General features: G+C 46.1%; 1 protein-coding gene across 1 annotated transcript in view; it reads right to left on the reverse strand.

The window, feature by feature from the left end:
- FUZ (fuzzy planar cell polarity protein) overlaps positions 1–19,370 on the reverse strand; it is a 176,409-nt gene that overhangs the window by 96,939 nt on the left and 60,100 nt on the right. The window contains exons 7-8 of the mRNA XM_082273581.1: positions 7,853–7,948; positions 6,266–6,372 (exon numbers count right to left, since the gene is read on the reverse strand). Of these exons, the coding sequence (XP_082129707.1) occupies positions 6,266–6,372; positions 7,853–7,948 (203 nt within the window). The remainder of the gene's footprint in view (positions 1–6,265; positions 6,373–7,852; positions 7,949–19,370) is intronic.

A 19,370-nucleotide genomic window follows, 5' to 3' on the forward strand; every position in this document is an offset into this window, starting at 1 on the left:
GGCTCGGAGCAAGGCAGGAGCATGGACATCTGCGGAGGGAACCCAGGAACGCTCCTCTGGACCATAACCACGCCAATGAACCAAAAACTGCACCCGACCGCGGACCAGGCGTGAGTCCAGGATATTGCTCACCTCATACTCCTCACGATTGCCCACTCGGACCGGACGAGGCCGAGGAACCGAGGAAGTGAAACGATTACACACCAGAGGCTTCAACAGGGAGACATGAAACACGTTGGAGATCCGCATGCCAGGAGGAAGCGCAAGGGCATAGGCTACCGGGTTTACCCTGCGAAGCACTCGGAAGGGACCAACAAAGCGAGGCGCCAGCTTGGGAGTGGGCACTCGAAGGTTGAGGTTGCGGGTGGACAACCATACACGGTCTCCGGCCTGGTAGGAAGGAGCAGGCGCTCGTCTGCGGTCAGCCTGGAGTCTCTGGCGCTGCGCAGAGACCTCAAGGGACTTCTGGATCTGTACCCAAGAAGCACGTAGGACGGAAAGGTGATCCTCCACAGCCGGAATATCCTGGGGAGAGAATACCTCCGGTAACACGGCAGGTTGGAACCCATAGTTGGCCATGAAGGGAGACGTCCCAGAGGAAGAGTTCACCGCCGTGTTCCTGGCAAACTCAGCCCAAGGCAGGAGGTCAACCCAATTGTCTTGGTGATCGGAGACATAGCAACGAAGGAATTGCTCCAAGGCCTGATTGGAACGTTCTGCGGCCCCATTGGACTGAGGGTGGTAGGCCGAGGAGAAGGAGAGATGAATCCCCAACTGGGAGCAAAAGGCGCGCCAGAACCTGGACACAAACTGACTCCCCCGATCCGACACAATCTCCTTGGGCAAACCGTGCAACCGGAAGACCTCCCTGGCAAAAATCGTGGCCAACTCCTGTGCAGAGGGTAACTTCTTGAGAGGAACACAGTGACACATTTTGGAAAACCGATCCACAATCATGAGAATGACCGTATGGCCTCGGGATGCAGGGAGGTCCACAATGAAATCCATCCCCAGGTGTGACCATGGGCGCTCCCCGGTGGCTAAGGGTTGCAGAAGGCCCAACGGAAGGTGCCGAGGGGACTTACTCTGGGCACAAACGGAGCATGCCGCTACATATGCGGCGATGTCGGAACGTAGGGAAGGCCACCAGAACAGACGTGAAACAGCCCAGGACAGCTGATTCTTTCCAGGATGCCCCGCAGTCTTGGAGTTATGGTAGGTTCGCAACAACCGAGTGCGCAACTCCTCAGGCACAAAACATCTGCCGTTGGGTCTCCCAGAGGGAGCACCAGATTGAGCCGCCAAAATCTGCTCACCCAGGGGAGAGGTCAGGCTGGTGCGAATGGCAGCCAGGATCTGATTCGGAGCTATGACCGAAGTCGGAATCGACTCCTCCCTGGACAGGTCGGAGTACTGCCGTGATAAGGCATCAGCCCTGATGTTCTTGGAACCGGGTAGGTAGGAGACCACGTAATTAAAACGTGACAAGAACAGAGCCCATCTGGCCTGACGTGGTGTCAATCTCTTGGCCTCAGAGAGGTAGGTCAGATTCTTGTGGTCCGTCAGGATGAGGACCGGAACCACCGAACCCTCGAGCAAGTGCCTCCATTCTTTAAGAGCCTGCACGATGGCCAATAACTCCCTGTCACCAATCTGGTAGTTGCACTCCGCGGAAGACAGTTTCCGGGAGTAAAACCCACAAGGAAGCAGAGGACCCTCTGGTGTTCTACGCTGAGACAGAAGGGCGCCTACTCCCGTCTCAGACGCGTCCACCTCGAGGACAAAGGGCAACCCAGGGTTGGGATGCGACAGAATCGGAGCCGACACAAAGGCGGACTTTAGAGCCTCAAAAGCTCGGATGGCCTCGGGCGGCCAGACCTGGGAATTACTGCCCTTCCTGGTCAAATCCGTGAGAGGCTTGGCTAGCATGGAAAAGTCCCTGATGAACTTCCGATAATAATTGGCGAAGCCCAAAAAGCGCTGCAGGGAGCGAAGACCACTGGGCTGGGGCCACTGTAAGACAGCCGAAACCTTCTCAGGATCCATGGAGAACCCCTCAGCGGAAATGATGTAACCTAAGAAGGTTACCTGGGATCGGTGAAATTCGCATTTCTCAAGCTTACCGAACAGCTTGTTCTCTCGTAACCGTTGCAACACTCGTTTGACATCCAGAATGTGGGTCTCCATGGACTCAGAATATACCAAGATGTCATCCAGGTAGACCACCACACACTGCTGCAACAGGTCACGGAAAACATCGTTGATGAATTCCTGAAAGACTGCGGGCGCATTGCACAGCCCAAAGGGCATAACCAAGGATTCATAATGACCGGTCCTGGTGTTAAACGCGGTCTTCCACTCATCGCCCGCCTTGATCCTTACGAGGTTATATGCCGCCCTCAGGTCGAGTTTGGTAAAGACCGTGGCCCCTTTAAGGCGATCGAACAGCTCGGAAATCAAGGGTATCGGGTAAGCGTTCTTGATCGTGATGCGATTGAGACCCCTGTAATCGATGCAAGGCCTCAACTCACCGCCCTTCTTTTTCACAAAGAAAAATCCAGCCCCTGCCGGGGACGAGGATTTGCGAATGTGTCCACGTGAAAGCGCCTCCCTCACGTACTCCTCCATGGCCTCATTCTCCGCTACCGACAGTGGATAGACTTTGCCACGAGGAGGAACGGCACCAGATTGTAACTCGATGGCACAATCGTATGGGCGGTGCGGAGGTAGGGCAACCGCGCGCACCTTATCGAATACATCCCGGTACTCCTCGTATTCAGGGGGCAACAGAGAGTCCGAGGAAGTACACAGCAACTTGACAGGCCCATGGATGCAACTAGCCCCACACTGCGGTGACCACGAGAGGATCTCGGCCGATCTCCAATCGAAAATAGGATTATGCTTCTGGAGCCAGGGGTACCCCAAGACCACCAAGTAGTGTGGAGACGAAATAACCTGGAAGCAGACCGACTCTCTGTGGACGGCACCAATGGCTAACCCCACTGGAAGGGTCTCATGAGTCACGTGTGGCGGCAGAAGGGGTCTGCCGTCTATCGCCTCAAGAGCCAGAGGAGAACCTCGAGCCTGCAGAGGAATGGAATTGGCGGCTGCGAACACACTATCAATGAACAAACCACCAGCACCAGAGTCCACCAACGCCTGGGTCGTCACCGAGCCCCCGACCCAGGAAAGGACAACAGTGATCAGTGGTTTGTCAACACGGGAAACCGGGGACGAGGAGACTCCACCCAAGATCTGCCCCCGACAGGATCTCAGGTGCGAGCGTTTCCCTGGACGGTTCGGACATGCCAACCGAAAATGCCCACCGAGACCACAGTACATGCATCGGCCCTCGCGTCTCCGGAGTACCCTCTCCCCCTCGGACAGGCGAGCAAACCCCAGCTGCATGGGTTCACCCCCAGACAAGTCATCCCCAGGAGGCGTGGGAGGAGAGGGAGGCACGGGTGGGACAACAAAGGTAGGCGCCAATCTGTTAGGAGGCCTCCGCAGACTCTCCTTAAAGGAAGGTCTCTCCCTGAGTCTGGTGTCAATCAAAATCAGGAAAGAAATAAGAGACTCGAGCTCCACTGGTAGGTCCTTAGCTGCAACCTCATCCTTCAAGGCATCCGAGAGACCATGAGAGAAAGCAGCGACCAGAGCCTCATTATTCCAGCCCACCTCTGCTGCCAGGGTACGAAACTCAATGGCGTATTCAGCTACGGATCGTGAACCCTGTCTGATGGACATAAGGAGCTTCGCAGCAGAGGCAGCACGAGCCGGCACATCGAATACCTTCCGAAGAGAAGCAACAAAACCGGAAAACTCGGCAACCACCGGATTGTTGTTCTCCCATAAAGGGCTGGCCCAGGCCAAGGCCTTGTCCGAGAGCAGCGAGATTAAGAAGCCCACCTTTGATCTCTCAGTAGGAAAGGCATGTGGCAGCAACTCGAAATAAATGCCCACCTGGTTAAGGAAACCTCGGCACTGAGTTGGCTCTCCCCCAAAGCGCTGTGGAAGGGGGGCAGAACCGGACATACCCCGAAACACCGCAGGCGCAACAACAGGTGTCGGGGTAGACTCTGGCGCAACAACCGGAGCGGCAGTAGGAGCGGACCCAGGAGCGACAACCGACCCATCGGCAACGGGAGCGAAATGAACCGTGCGTTCAAGCAGGGTTTGCAACGCCACGGCGAACTGACCCAACAGGTGATCCTGCTGATCAAGTCTGGCAACCAGCGTGGGTAGTGAGGATGGCCCTGCACCGTCAGAATTCGTGGCCTGGGGTACCGTGCGTTCAAGCAGGGTTTGCAACACCACGGCGAACCGACCCAACAGGTGATCCTGCTGATCAAGTCTGGCAACCAGCGTGGGTAGCGAGGATGGCCCTGTACCGTCAGAATTCATGGCTTGGTCCTAATGTCACGGAACCATGAACCAGACGTACAACAACAGATAAGTGAAAATAAGAAAGCTTTATTGAAAAACAAGCTATAAAGCAAAAGTCCAAACGGATGGCGAAACCGATGCAGAGTCTTTGCAAAGCCAGGGATCAGGAACCAGCAGGGTAGTCAGACGAAGCCAGGAACAGGAACCAGCAGGGTAGTCAGACGAAGCCAGGATCAGGAACCAGCAGGGTAGTCAGACGAAGCCAGGAACAGGAACCAGAAATAGCAGCAGTCTTAGTAGCATGTGAACACAGGAGGACCAAGCAGGGAACTGAAGCCACAGACCTCCTATATATATGAGCTAGGTATCCAGCTCCTCCCAGTGGGAAGGAGGAGCCGCAGGGTGGGAGGCTACAAGAAACCCAGAAACCAAGATGGCCGCCAGCACATGTCAAACGAAGGAGAACAGCAAGAAGGTAAGACCATGACACTCTTACACAGCCTGGTTACACCGCCTGGTCACGCCCCGACGCGTTTCGTGATTTCCACTTCTTCCCCGGGAGCGTTTGATGACATACAAGACATGTGAGTGTGTTACCTTATGTTTTATTTTTATTTAATAAAACCCTTTTAAACTGTATCACGCTATTGGGATTATGTTCTCTCCTCCCCATATGCTGCTGAGCTTTTTTTGACTGCGCTGGTGCGATTCCTGTTGTGGATACTCTGGACCAGTGACCATCATTATAAGCCTGAATGCTCAAACACGAAAGTGGGTTGGGCCACAGCATCTGGTGAGTGGGCAATTCTCCTCCCCCCTTGGAGCACGGTGGTGGTGGTGATCCTTTTGAGAAACACGTCTTCGTACATTATCATCCCAGGAGATAGAGTGAAGGATTATGGACTGTTTGAGTCATTTCTGAACTTTTTCCTGCTGCCTATGTGACATCTATTGCATTTCAGATTTTTGTGCAGTGGGCACAGTATTTTTTTGGCACTTGCTTCTTGACAAGTTTGCGCTACTATATATATATAGGGATATTGCTGAGTATCTATCGATTATATATCTTTCTCCATAAGTAGGTACTTTGACTAAAGAAGCCTATATCTTTATTGGGTTTAGCTCCTACCACTTTATAAAACTCTGGTCCAGCCACGTCTGGAGTATTCTGTCCAGTTCTGGTCACCAATCCTCAGAAAGGATGTCCTGGAACTGGAAAGAGTCCAAAGAAGAGGACCTAAATTATGAGGAGCGGTTACAAGTGCTTGATTTATTCTCCCTAGAGAAGAGACGTCTGAGAGGGGGCAGGATAGCGATTTACAAATACCTCAACGGTGATCTCAGCATAGAAAAAAAACCTATTCAGTCGCAAGGAGTGTAAGAGGACACGAGGCCATACAATGTAATTAGAAGAGTTTTTCTTCCAGAAATGGTGGTAACTGCGGGGAGTCTGGCTACTTTTAAAAGACTCTTGGACATACATCTCCAAGATCAAAACATTCAGGGGTATGGGAAATGAATACGTCCACACACACCTACACAGGTTGAACTGGATGGACTCTTGTCTTTATTCAACCTCAACTACTATGTAACTATGTAAAAACAAGTATTGGTCAAAATTTGCCCTTTCCAGTTTATCTGGGCATGGCGACAGCCACGGCCACAACTGATGCCTTGTTTCGATACATCTTCTCCTCTCTAGACATCTGCAGAGAAATTCAACGTCTGAAGCCTGTCTCATGAGAAGTCCCATTAGGTGCCCTTCCCCATCACCAAAATATGCCAGTCAAACCCCTGCATTAGTGATCACCATTAAAGATGTAACTATAAATAATCTGTCCATTTATCAAAAACTACACAAACCTTCAATTATTCTTACCCCAGAATCCCATGGTGTAAGGGAACAGAGGCTGGGAACGATCTCAGCTGCACTCTTAAACAGGATTTGACTGGATCCAGAACAGGCTTCCAAAATCTTTCTACCAACTACACAAAAAAAAAAAAAAAAACATGATTAATCTCAAAATCATATACAGAGGTAACAGGAGTTTTTGACCAAGACATTTCACAGCTTTCTTTGGCTGTCCAGTGATATAGAGGAGATGCAGGCAGCTTTATTGTATTATTGGCAGCAGCGATTTGATAATTTATACTGCGACAATTATAGCATAATTATTAAGTTAGGTCTTTGTCATCTTTTATTTGATGGCATGGACTTAGGTTCCATTGCTGCTTACAATGACATTGCAGGGATGTCGTCATCCTTGCCAGGTCCCTTGAGCAGCCATAACATCTAATTGTTCAATTTAATGCTGAGAGGCCTCAGACTTTTCCAGGACACCAAATTACACAAGAGGGTTAAGGCAATGCTGAAAAATAATAGTGGCCACACAAAATATTGATACTTTGGGTCAAATTTGGACTTTGTCACTTAGGGTTAACTCACTTTTGTTGCCATCAGTTTAAACATTAATGGCATCAATAGTTTGTGTGGCCACCATTATTTTCCAGTACTTCTTTAACCCTCTTGGGCATGGAGTTCACCAGAGCTTCACAGGTTGCCACTGGAGTCCTCTTCCACTCCTGCATGACGACATCACCAAGCTGGTGGATGTTAGAGACCTTGCGCTCCTCCACCTTCCATTTGAGGATGCTCCACAGATGCTCAATAGGGTTTAGGTCTGGAGACATGCTTGGCCAGTCCATCACCTTTACCCTCAGCTTCTTTAGCAAGGCAGTGGTCGTCTTGGAGGTATATTTGGGGTCGTTATGTTGGAATACTGCCCTGTGGCCCAGTCCCTGAAGGATCATGCTCTGCCTCAGTATTTCACAGTACATGTTGGCATTCATGGTTCCCTCAAAGAACTGTAGCTCCCCAGTGCTGGCAGCACTCATGCAGCCCCAGACCATGACACTCCCACCACCATGATTGACTGTAGGCAGTATTTATACTGTGTTTTATTGGCAATCTTTTTATAGCCTAGGCCATCTTTATGTAGGAGCAACAATTCTTTTTTTTCAGATCTTTTAGAGAGCTCTTTGGCACGAGGTGCCATGTTGAACCTCCAGTGACCAGTATGAAACCGTGAGAGCAATAACACCAAATTTAACACACCTGCTTCCCATTCACACCTGAGACCTTGTAACACTAACGAGTCACATGACACCGGGAAGGGAAAATGGCTAATTTGGCCAAATTTTCACATTTTTACTTAGGGGTGTACTCACTTTTGTTGCCAGAGGTTTAGACATTAATGGCGGTGTGTTGAGTTATTTTGAGGGGACAGCAAATTTACACTGTTATACAAGCTGTACACACACTACTTTACATTGTAGCAAAGTGTAATTTCTTCAGTGTTGTCACATGAAAAGATATAATGAAATATTTACAAAAATGCGAGGGGTGTACTCACTTTTGTGAGATACTGTGTATGAATTGAATGGAGATAATAGTTTGCTTACTGACCTCTGACTCAACTTTTTGCAGAGATGGACTGGGGCCACAAAGTACACAAACATCTATACCAGGCACCAACTGGAAGGTGAGAAGCCTATGTGGAACCTAAAAAAATACAAGTGAAACTATTACCAAAAAGCATTTTAGGAAAAAACACTCATCCCCTATTTTATGGTTTTGACAGAAGCACACACAGTATGCACCAAAACATAGCAACCGCAATATGTTTTATACAAAACCTTCATAGGATATAAATAATTAAATGCAACACATTCAGAGTCTGCACTTTGAATACATTTAGGGGTATTTTGCCTTTTGATTAGAAAACGCAGCAAAATGCAAGTCAATCTGTCTATGAACTAATGCCCAATTCACATATAATGAATGTTCTAACACATTCTTCATTGATGTACATTTTAGACAGGCTGTACGGTGTTGAGTTTTTTTTGTTAGAACGTTATTTACTTGAATGGCTTTAATCCGGTTATCTCACTTAAAATGTCTGCTAACAGATATGATAACTTGTTTCAGTTTCTGTAGGTACCTACCTACTGACATGGGATGGCTGTCATCTTATATTTTTATTAGGAGACCAATGCCTCCCGCCCACATCACCTTGTACCTTAACAGCATGTTGCAACTGTATGTAGTAGAAATGCATAGGAGAGGGCAAGGAATATGTAGCCTGAAGAGAGGAAAAAGGTAGCATAACATCTTTTAAAATCTGTGGCATGTACTGTATCTCATATGCCTTCCAGCGGCTACCATGTTATCATTATGCCATATGGGACGTAGGTACTTAGTCTTATTCGCCGCACGACTATTTACGTCGGCGGTCAGCCCCTCACAGGCAGAGCGACGTAGGGCTACATTGCTAGCCTGTGAGGGTCTAGGAAGCGAGCAAGTGCCGCCGGAGGCGCGCTCCCGCATGGTCACAGACCCCCCCCCGCGCCTGACCGGCGGACCCGACGTCCGCCGGTCACTCGCGATCGTCGGGTGGAGAGGGAGAAAGGCAGGCGGCTGATGTAGGAATGGTGATCATACGGTTCTACTATGTAGGACCGTTGATCACTGTTCCTACACCTCAAGCCACAGCCAAATCACAGTTAGAATCACACCCCTAGGGACACACATAACCCCTCCCACTCAAAAAAAACTTAACCCCTTCACTGCCAGTGTAATTTTACAGTAACAGTGCATTTGTATAGCACTGATTACTGTAGAAATGTCACTGGTAACCCCAAAAGTGTCAAAAATGTCAGTCAAGGGTCCAATCTGTCCGCCGCAATGTCGCAGTCCCGCAAAAAAAAAAAAAAAAAATCGCAGATCGCCGCCATTACGCGTTAAAAAAAAAAAACTACAAAAATGACAAAAATCTTTCCCTTTGTTAGTAAACGCAATAACTTTTGCGCAAACCAATCAAAATACGCTTTTTGCGATCTTTTTTATCAAACATATGGTAAAGAAAAAAAATTGGCCCAAAATATTAAAAAATTTTGATTTTTACTTTTTTTTGGGGGGGGGGGGGGAATTTCATATAAAAAAAAAATTTGAAAAATATTGTTATTTTTGCAAAATTGACGCTGTTTTTTTTGTTTATAGCGCAAAAAGTAAAAATCGCACAGGTGATCAAATACCACCAAAAGAAAGCTCTGTTTGTGGGAAAAAAAGGACGTCAAATTCGTTTAGATACAGCGTCGCACGACCGTGCAATTGTCTGTTAAAGTCACGCAGTACCGAATCGCAAAATAGGCCCTGGTCAGGAAGGGGGTAAAATCTTCCAGGGCTTAAGTGGTTAATAAGACTGTATGTCGGAAAGTGCTTGTTTGGTTAAGAAAAGCTTAGAGCTTCAAGACCCCCTTAAGGTTCTCAGAGTATGGACATGTACAATGCAGGTCGTAGACAGGATTTGATCCACTGAGAGGTGCATAGTGGCAAACATAGGGCCTATTAAATGCTGTAATTGTGCCGATACATAGCAGAGACAAGGATTGGGGAGGGCCAAGCCCCCCCCCTCATCCTTAGGAAGTTGCAATTGCTCTAACTTGATTCTTGGTGGGCAATTACCCTAAAACAAGGAACTAAAAATGTTATGCACTACTCTAAAAGTTTTAAGAGTGATTACAGTAGGCAAATTATGAATTGGGTAGAGTTGTGGTATTAGTATAATCTTGTTTAGGTTCCTCTTACCTGCAACGGACTATTCAACGGAGGGGAAATGTTCAATGGGCCATAATCCAGGGGAGAAATTGTTATATATAACCCAAGGTAGTCAAATTTGGTAGTAAAAGGGTATGGAGCAAAATGGAGTAATCGGCTGTGTGGCGTCAGTCAACCATTTTTTACTTTGATAAAATTCAGGCAGCAGACATACACAGCATTACAATATCATACAATGCATATTTGTGGTACTGATTGGAAAACCTTCCACGTGGTAAAACTTTGGAAAAGTATGCACCAAAGACCATCGCGAAATGGTAGATGTGAAAGCTGTATGACCCTTCCTCGGCCTTTCAGGAAGCACAAAGAGTTCCTTGCCTGTTGAATTGCAGTAATAGTTATCATGTAACACTTCATAGCACAAACCAAATCCAAAGTGTAAAGAGCCTTGTCCCCTGGCATCTGAGGCCTAGAACAAAAAGAAAAGGAAAAACGTCCTGGTTGTGATGGAACAAGGAAATAACCTTTGGTAAAAAGGACGGCTCAGGTCATAAAATAACGTAGAGTGAAACAGTTCCTTACAAGAAGAGAAGTAAATTCCAAAACTTTCTGGGCCAAAAAAATGGCAGCCAGAAAAACACAGCAACACAGGACTGCCACCCCAGACAGAGGTCCCCACACAGAAAGTACTTACCTGTACCGGATGGCGTGGGGTGCCTCTATGAACGGAAAGCCTCTGTCCTCAGATGACAGGGAATGCCGTCAGCCAAAAAACGCAGGACACCGCAGCACAGAACCGCATATATGTGTCCAGTGAGGTAATCACCTTTACAGGCTGCATCCCTGCTGCGAGCAGGGATGGGTCGTTCATAGCGCCAGGGCGAACCATAGCCGAACGCTCGATGGCGGGCTGGGGATCCATCTGACCCTCTGCCCTGGAGAGCCAGGGCGGCCAGACCGATTCCCAGCTCCGCTTGATCCATCTTCATCCGAAGATCCGACTAAACTAAAGCTGACAAAATAAACAGCTAGTAAAGCAAAGAAAAAAACTGACATTTTGCAAATAAAAATCAAAGAAAAGATTAGAAAGGCTGAGACTGTAGCCCCAGCACAGGGAAGCCTGACTACTCCTGACGCTAGGCAGAGACAAACTGAGTTGGGAGGGATTACTGCAGGGGGGTATTGACCAGTGGGACAGCCCCCATGGGTGTGTCTATGCTAAATGCTTTTGTTCTTTTAACTGTGGGAATAACGGAGACTTGGTTCGACCCCTCACATGACTGGCTGGCCAATATCCAAGGGTATTCGGTGTACCGGAAGGACAGGGTTGGTAAAAGAGGGGGAGGGGTATGTCTCTATGTCAAGAACAATATAAAGGTGCTAGAAAGGAGTGACATTACGGATGGGATGAGCATGGATTTAGAATCTGTGTGGGTTGAACTCGATAGGGAAGAAGATAAGGGAAAAGTAGTTGTGGGGGTTTGCTATAGGCCACCTAACCAAGGGGAGGAGGTAGAGCTGGAATTTTTAGCACTAATAGGTAAAGCGGCAAAACTAGGATCAGTCATCATATTGGGGGACTTCAATTATCCCGACATTGACTGGGAAGAGGGGACTGCACACTCGCATAAGGCCCGGCTATTCACGGAAACCTTACAGGATAACTACATGTCGCAGTTGGTGGATTCCCCTACTAGAGAGAATGCTATCCTGGATCTATTGATCACTAATGACCCAGACATAATCTCGGAGGTAGGAGTCCAGGACAACCTGGGCTCTAGCGATCACAGGATGATCACATTTAGTATAAATAACAATATAAAAAGGCAAGTGGGGAACATAAGAACCCTAAACTTCAGAAGGGCAGACTTTCCAAAATTGTACTCATTGATGGAAAGGGTAAACTGGGACCAAACCCTGGGATCACTGACCACAGAGGAAAAATGGGAATGCTTTAGAACAATATTAAGCAAAGGCATCTTGCAGTGCATTCCTATGGGGAATAAATTTAGAAGAGACAAAGCCAAACCTGGCTGGCTAAACCGTAGCGTTAAAAAACTTATTAGGGGAAAAAAATTGGCCTTCAAGAAATATAAATCAGAGGGCACCGTATCGGCCTTCCAGCAATACAAGGAGGAAAATAAGAAGTGTAAACACGAAATCAAGATGGCTAAAATCAACTTTGAGAGACAAATAGCAGAGGATAGTAAAAAAAACCCAAAGAAATTCTTTAAATATATCAACAGCAAAAAAACTAGGGCAGAGCATATTGCACACATAATTAGCGATGATGGGAGGATGGTTACAGAGGACACTGAAAAAGCAACCGTGCTGAATTCTTTTTTCTCGTCAGTCTTTACGCAGGAAAAGGAAGGGTACACTGACCATGACTGTATGGTTAGTAGTAATACACAGGACTTGCCACTATGGCTAACAGAGGGGGAAATCAGGGAAAGACTGGATAAACTTAACACAAACAAATCACCAGGCCCGGATGGCGTACATCCGAGAGTGCTCAAGGAACTCAGTATGGTTATATCTAGACCACTGTTCCTGATCTTTGCTGACAGTATTAGGACAGGAGATGTACCAGGGGATTGGAGGAAGGCTAACGTGATTCCGATATTCAAAAAGGGCCAGAGACATATCCCGGGAAATTATAAGCCTGTCAGTCTGACATCAATAATATGTAAACTTTTGGAGGGGATGATAAGGGACTATATCGTAGAGTATGCTAAAGACAACAACATCATCAGTAGTAACCAGCACGGGTTTACAAATGGGCGTTCTTGTCAAACCAATCTCTTAGCATTCTACGAGGAAGTGAGCTGTGAGCTAGATAGGGGGAGACCAGTGGATGTGGTGTACTTGGATTTCGCTAAGGCGTTTGATACAGTTCCCCACAAGCGCTTAATTTATAAAATAAGGTCTGCAGGTATCGACAGCAGGGTTTGCTCTTGGATACGGAATTGGCTAAAAGGCCGTGTCCAAAGGGTAGTAATAAACAGCGCATACTCAGACTGGTCTGAGGTAGTAAGCGGGGTGCCCCAGGGCTCAGTCCTGGGACCAACCTTGTTCAATTTATTCATAAACAGCATTGAGGAAGGGATCAGTAGTTCGTTATCAGTTTTTGCAGATGACACAAAATTGGCCAGGGCAATAACTGCACAGCATGAAGCAGATATCCTACAGAATGACCTGGACAAAATTACGGAGTGGGCAACGACATGGCAAATGAGGTTTAATGTGGAGAAGTGTAAGGTTTTGCACTTGGGGACCAAAAACATAAAAACACAATACACGTTAGGAGGGGAACCCTTGGGGGAATCAAAAATGGAGAAAGATCTGGGAGTCTTAGTTGATGATAGATTAGGCAACAGCATGCAATGCCAAGCGGCAGCTTCCAAAGCCAACAGAATATTAGCATGCATAAAGAAAGGGATGTATTCCAGAGATAAGACTATAATCCTTCCACTTTATAAAACTCTGGTCCGACCGCATCTGGAGTATTCTGTCCAGTTCTGGTCGCCAGTCCTCAGGAGGGATGTGTTGGAGCTGGAGAAAGTCCAGAGAAGGGCAACTAAACTGATTAGGGGGTTGGAGGACCTTACCTATGAAGAGCGGCTGCAATCGCTCGATTTATTGTCCCTGGAGAAAAGACGTCTGAGAGGGGACATGATAGCAATTTATAAATATCTTAATGGGGATCTCAGCTTAGAAGAAAAGCTGTTCATTCGAAGGAATTGCATGAGGACTCGAGGACATACAATGCGATTAGAGGAGAAGCGTTTTAACCTCAGGCAACGTGGGGGGTTCTTTACTGTTAGGGCTACAAGATTGTGGAATTGTCTACCACAAGAGGTGGTTTCTGCGGGTAGTATGGTGACTTTCAAAAGACTCTTAGACTTACATCTCAAGGATCAGGAGATTGAGGGCTATGTTAGATGATTACAGTCACACACACCTACACAGGTTGAACTGGATGGACTATTGTCTTTATTCAACCTCACCTACTATGTAACTATGTAACTATGTATGTAACTAAGTCTTATGCCTAGCTACTCCTGTGGAGCGGAAGTCAATACCCAATAGTGAGGACTTATGAGGGGCGGCGACTACCGGAGGACGTAAGAGAAATAACCTTTCGATGCCGAAGGACTAAATGGAAGATCACGGATGGGATCATACAGAGATTTCTGAAATACAGAAAGTACCAAAGTTGATGTTCCACCGAGTCAATGAAGACTTAACTGGTGGTACAATACATGCAACATTTTGCACAAAGGTGTGCATCAAGGGATGTGAAGCAACAAGCCTTTAAAAAAAGAGAAATTTGACCCTGGAATATACTCACGGCCAGCCTCATTATCAATTCCAGACTGGAGAAAAGCCAGGATTTGACCCACGCCATACTTGGAGGATAAAAATCCCTAGCCTCACACCAAGCAAAAAAAAAAAAACAAGAGGCAGGGGTTACAGTGCCTTGAAAAAGTATTCATACCCCTTGAAATGTTTCCACTTTTTTTTTTTTTTTTTACAACCAAAAAATGTAAATGTATTTTATTGGAATTTGATGTGATAAACCAACACAAAGTGGTACATAATTGTGAAGTAAAAGGAAAATGATAAATGGTTTTCATTTTTTTTTTTTTTACAAATATCTAAAAAGTGTGGCGTGCGTTCGTATTCAGCCGACCTGAGTCAATACTTTGTAGAACCACCTTTTGCTGCAATTACAGATGTAGGTCTTTTTGGGTATGTCTCTACCAGCTTTGCACATCTAGAGAGTGACATTTTTGCCCATTTTTTTTGCTAAATAGATCAAGCTCTGTCAGATTGGAAATAGTGTCTGAACGGCAATTTTCAAGTCTTGCCACAGATTCTCAATTGGATTCAGGTCTAGACTTTGAATGGGCCACGTAACACATTAATATTATTTGATCTAAACGATTCCATTGTAGCTCTGGCTGTATGTTTAGGGACATTGTCCTGCTGGAAGGTAAACCTCTGCCCCAGTCTCAAGTCTTTTGCAGACTCTAACAGGTTTTCTTCTAAGATTGCCCTGTATTTGGCTCCACCCATCTTCCCATCAACTCTGACCAGCTTCCCTTTCCCTGCTGAAGAAAAGCATCCCCACAACAGGATGCTGCCACCACCATGTTTTACGGTGGGGATGGTGTGTTCAGGATGATGTGCAGTGTTAGTTTTGGTCTCATCTGACCAGAGCACCTTCTTCCACATGTTTGCATTGTCCCCCACATGGCTTCTCGCAAACTGGAAACAGGACTTCTTATGGCCTTATTTCAACAATGGCTTTCTTTTCTTGCCACTCTTCCATAAAGGCCAGATTTGTTGAGTGCATGACTAATAGTTGTCCTGTGGACAGATTCTTCTACTTGATTAATGCTCTCCTTGCTCGGCCTGTCAGTTTAGGTGGACGGCAATGTCTTGGTAGGTTTGCAGTTGTGCCATACGCTTTCCATTTTCAGATGATGGATTGAACAGTGTTCTGTGAATGTTCAAAGCTTGGGATATTTTTTTTTTTTATAACCAAACCCTGCTTTGAACTTCTTCAGAACTTTATCCCTGACCTGTCTGATGTGTTCCTTGACCCTTAGGGCTCTTTCACACGGGCGGTCCGATCAGATCCGCCTGTCAGTTTTTTAGGCGGATCTGATCGGATGCCCCATTCAGGCCTATGGAGCAGCGGATGTCAGCGGTGACATGTCCGCTGACACCCGCATCCGATCCTGTCCGTGAAATCCGGACGGATGGAAACCCTATTTTCGGACAGGCGGTCCGCTCTCATCCGATTCCCCATAGAGAGCAGCGGGGGCTGTGACACCTCCCTCTCCGCACTGCAAGAGGAGACGGAGCTGTCATCCGCCGGCTCAGCGGGGATCGCGGATCGATCCCCGCTGAGCAGCACGGATCCGCCTGCGGACCGTGTGAAAGAGCCCTTATGATGCTTGTTCACTAAAGAAAAACCTCTACGGGCTTCACAAAACAGCTGCATTTATATGGAGATTAAATTACACACAGGTGGACTCTATTTAGTAATTAGGGGACTTCTGAAGGCAATAGGTTCCACTAGATTTTAGTTAGGGGTATCAGAGTAAAGGAGGCTGAATACAAAATGCAAGCCACACTTTTCAGATATCTGTAAAACATTTTGAAAACCATGTATCATTTTTCTTTCACTTCACAGGTATGTGCCACTTTGTGTTGGTCTATCACATAAAATACATTTACGTTTTTGGTTGTACCATGACAAAATGTAGAATATTTCAAGGGTATGAATATTTTTTCAAGGCACTGTGTGTCTGGGGGGAACTTTGTCTTTTTTGCCAGTGTCTAATCCTCTGAAGGCGATAGCATAACACTGTCATAATGGAGATGAAAATACTCTGTGTCCTGGCACATTCGATAAAGTATATATTATATATACACACGCACAGGTTTCATAGGTGTGCGCAGCCTATTGCAATAGGGTGTGCACACCAAAGCTCAAAACACACATGCATGTTTGTGTGTCTACGTATATATGGCTCCGGCACATTGATCTCTCTGCTTGCACAGTAAAAGAGCATAAGACCACTTCTATTATGGCAGAGCCAGTAAGAGGGAGATCTTTCCCATCTCCCTGCCTGAACACAAAGCAATTATGCTAATGCAGACAAGGTGATTAGGGTGTGCCCATGTTTTTGCAACTTACTGCCTGGAATAACCAGAAATACAGCCATAAAAATACCCAGATCCCAGAGAAAAACACATTTAAGCCATTCTGGCTACTACTGTATTGGTGCACCAGAAAAAAAAGAAAAAATCAATTGAAAATATATTTAAATATACAACCTATGTGAAATATGTAGCAGAGATAGATATAACATTACACTGACTGCAGCACTGACAGCTCACCATAAGGTGGCAGCTATGTGTTAACAAGCAGAGGTAGAATTACATTGTAGCAATAGGATTTAGAAACTTCTGGTTTCTAAGAACAAGGCTACCATCTAGTGGTATGTTGACAGTACAACTGTTGGCGTGGTTGTGTTATATTTTGTCTTTTATTAGAGGATACATTAGAAGTGTTGACAGGGACCAGGGTTGTAACAGAGGACATGCTAAAAAAAATGGTTGCAGATAGAATAAAAAAAGTTATATTTTATATACATTATCGGTGGCATAGCTGTAAGCGGTGCGCAAGACCATGGATCCACATCTTGTTTAACAGCTGTGGCAAAACTCTGCTTTATTTATCTTTAGAGTATAATTTGAATGATGACTGTTATTACTGTTACTTTTTTTTTTTTTTTAAGTCCGGATGACTGTCGGTGTCTGCAACACCACTGTCTCCCTACCTAAATTACGGTGGGGGGGGGATGAAAAGCCCACAGAGAAATCCTACCCAAACATTCTGATTTCACCAGTGTGGAAAGATAGACTCCAAGCCCTAAGATGGTGAGACCTGTTCTCTAGGACACAAGTTCAATGTGGGGTATGTATACAAAGAGCACCAAGCACCTATGCAGCGCTCAACAACAGGTGTTACATAGTTACATACATAGTTACAGAGTAGGTGAGGTTGAATAAAGACAACAGTCCATCCAGTTCAACCTGTGTAGGTGTGTGTGGCTGTAATCATCTCTCATACCCTTGAATGTTCTGATCCTTGAGATGTACGTCTAACAGTCTTTTGAAAGCCACCATACTACCCGCAGAAACCACCTCTTGTGGTAGAGAATTCCACAATCTTGTAGCCCTAACAGTAAAGAACCCCCTACGTTGCCTGAGGTTAAAACGCTTCTCCTCTAATCGCATTGTATGCCCCCGAGTCCTCATGCAATCCCTTCGACTGAACAGCTTTTTTTCTAAGCTGAGATCCCCATTGAGATATTTAAAAATTGCTATCACCTGCTTGTATATTACACTGCTCTATGGTCTGGATGTTGTGATGTTTGTATACATAAGGTATACAGTGGTCGTGAACTTGCATTAGGATGTTAAAACCATACACTATCGTGCATCTATCCATTAAAGTAATTTTTCAGTTGTAAGTGTCGTCTGAACTAAATCACCTGCTGATTTTTAATGTTTTGGGAATTTCTGCAGTAAGATTTTTCTGACACAGTTGGGGGTTCAACTCATCCTACAACAAAGTGTGTTGCCAATAATTCTCAGGCCAATGTGCATTCTTGCCAGCACACTACGGACTAATCAGTACTCTCAAAGTTTTATTGAAGAATGATCATATAGTAGACAAAGTACAATGTTTCAGAGTTGCGCAGGACCCCTTCGTCAGGCATGTGATGATTCCTTCCCCATCACATACCTAGGGAAGGCGACTCTGAAATTTTGCACTTTGTCTACTATGATGTGCTCATTCTTCAAAAAAAAAACAAAAAACGTATGGATGGTACGGACTGATCCGTGTTATGCTGGCAAAGCTGTACATTGACCTGTAAAGCCTTCAGTCCCCAGCTGTTTTTTGCTTCAGCACCCGCTACTTCTGAGCCTAATCCAGGAACTTGTGCAATGACAATATTGATTAAGGGGATACCGACAGGACAGTTTTTACGTATAAAATGTACCTGTACTAAGAAGCAAGACTTCCTGGCAAAAGCTAAGGACATGTATGGAAGGTTCATGGAAAGGGGGTTATTCTCACTCAACTTTAAGATCCGCTAAAAAGAGGGCTAATAAAAATTGATATACAAAAGTAGGGGGTGCCCTGGTATGTTTACTAAACTCTGGCAGCCCTGGCTGAATGTTGACGACGCATTCTGGGCGGACACCCCTTTGTCTCAGAGCTTGTAGGCTGCTTGGGACAGGGGTGATCCCCCCTATGTCACAGATAATGCGGGACAAATATGTTGTTGTGTCTCTTGCCCCCTCCTGGGGCCGGGATTGTGGATGGTGGAGGATGGTGTGCGCCTGTGTTTGAATGTGTACATGTTGGATGTGTGGTTTTGGTTGGTTGTCTGTTGTCCTTTAGCCCTCTGAACCGAGTTGAAGCACGGACAGACTTTGTCCTACGGACTGCCCTGTCGGATTCCTGGAGGGGTCCCACGGCTGCGGGCCCTCTTCTCCCTTTTCCTGTTAGCCACGGTTGGCCTACCACTGAGTTCGGTACTGTGTTAATATGTTTTCTACTACACCCACTGTATTAACCTTGTAATTGTTTTATGCCTTGGTTGTGGTGTATTTGTACTGTGTTTTATTGAACACCTTTCAAAAAAAAAAGAGGGCTAATGAATGTAATAGGGAGACACTTTTGGAGGTTCCCAGTAAACCCAGACATGGAGATCTAATTAGGTTGATAAAAGAAAATTCCACTCCGGATAGATCATTGATGCACCTTCATTTT

Source organism: Pelophylax lessonae, assembly GCF_965119305.1.
Source record: "Pelophylax lessonae genome assembly, chromosome: 12".
Lineage (NCBI taxonomy): Eukaryota > Metazoa > Chordata > Amphibia > Anura > Ranidae > Pelophylax > Pelophylax lessonae.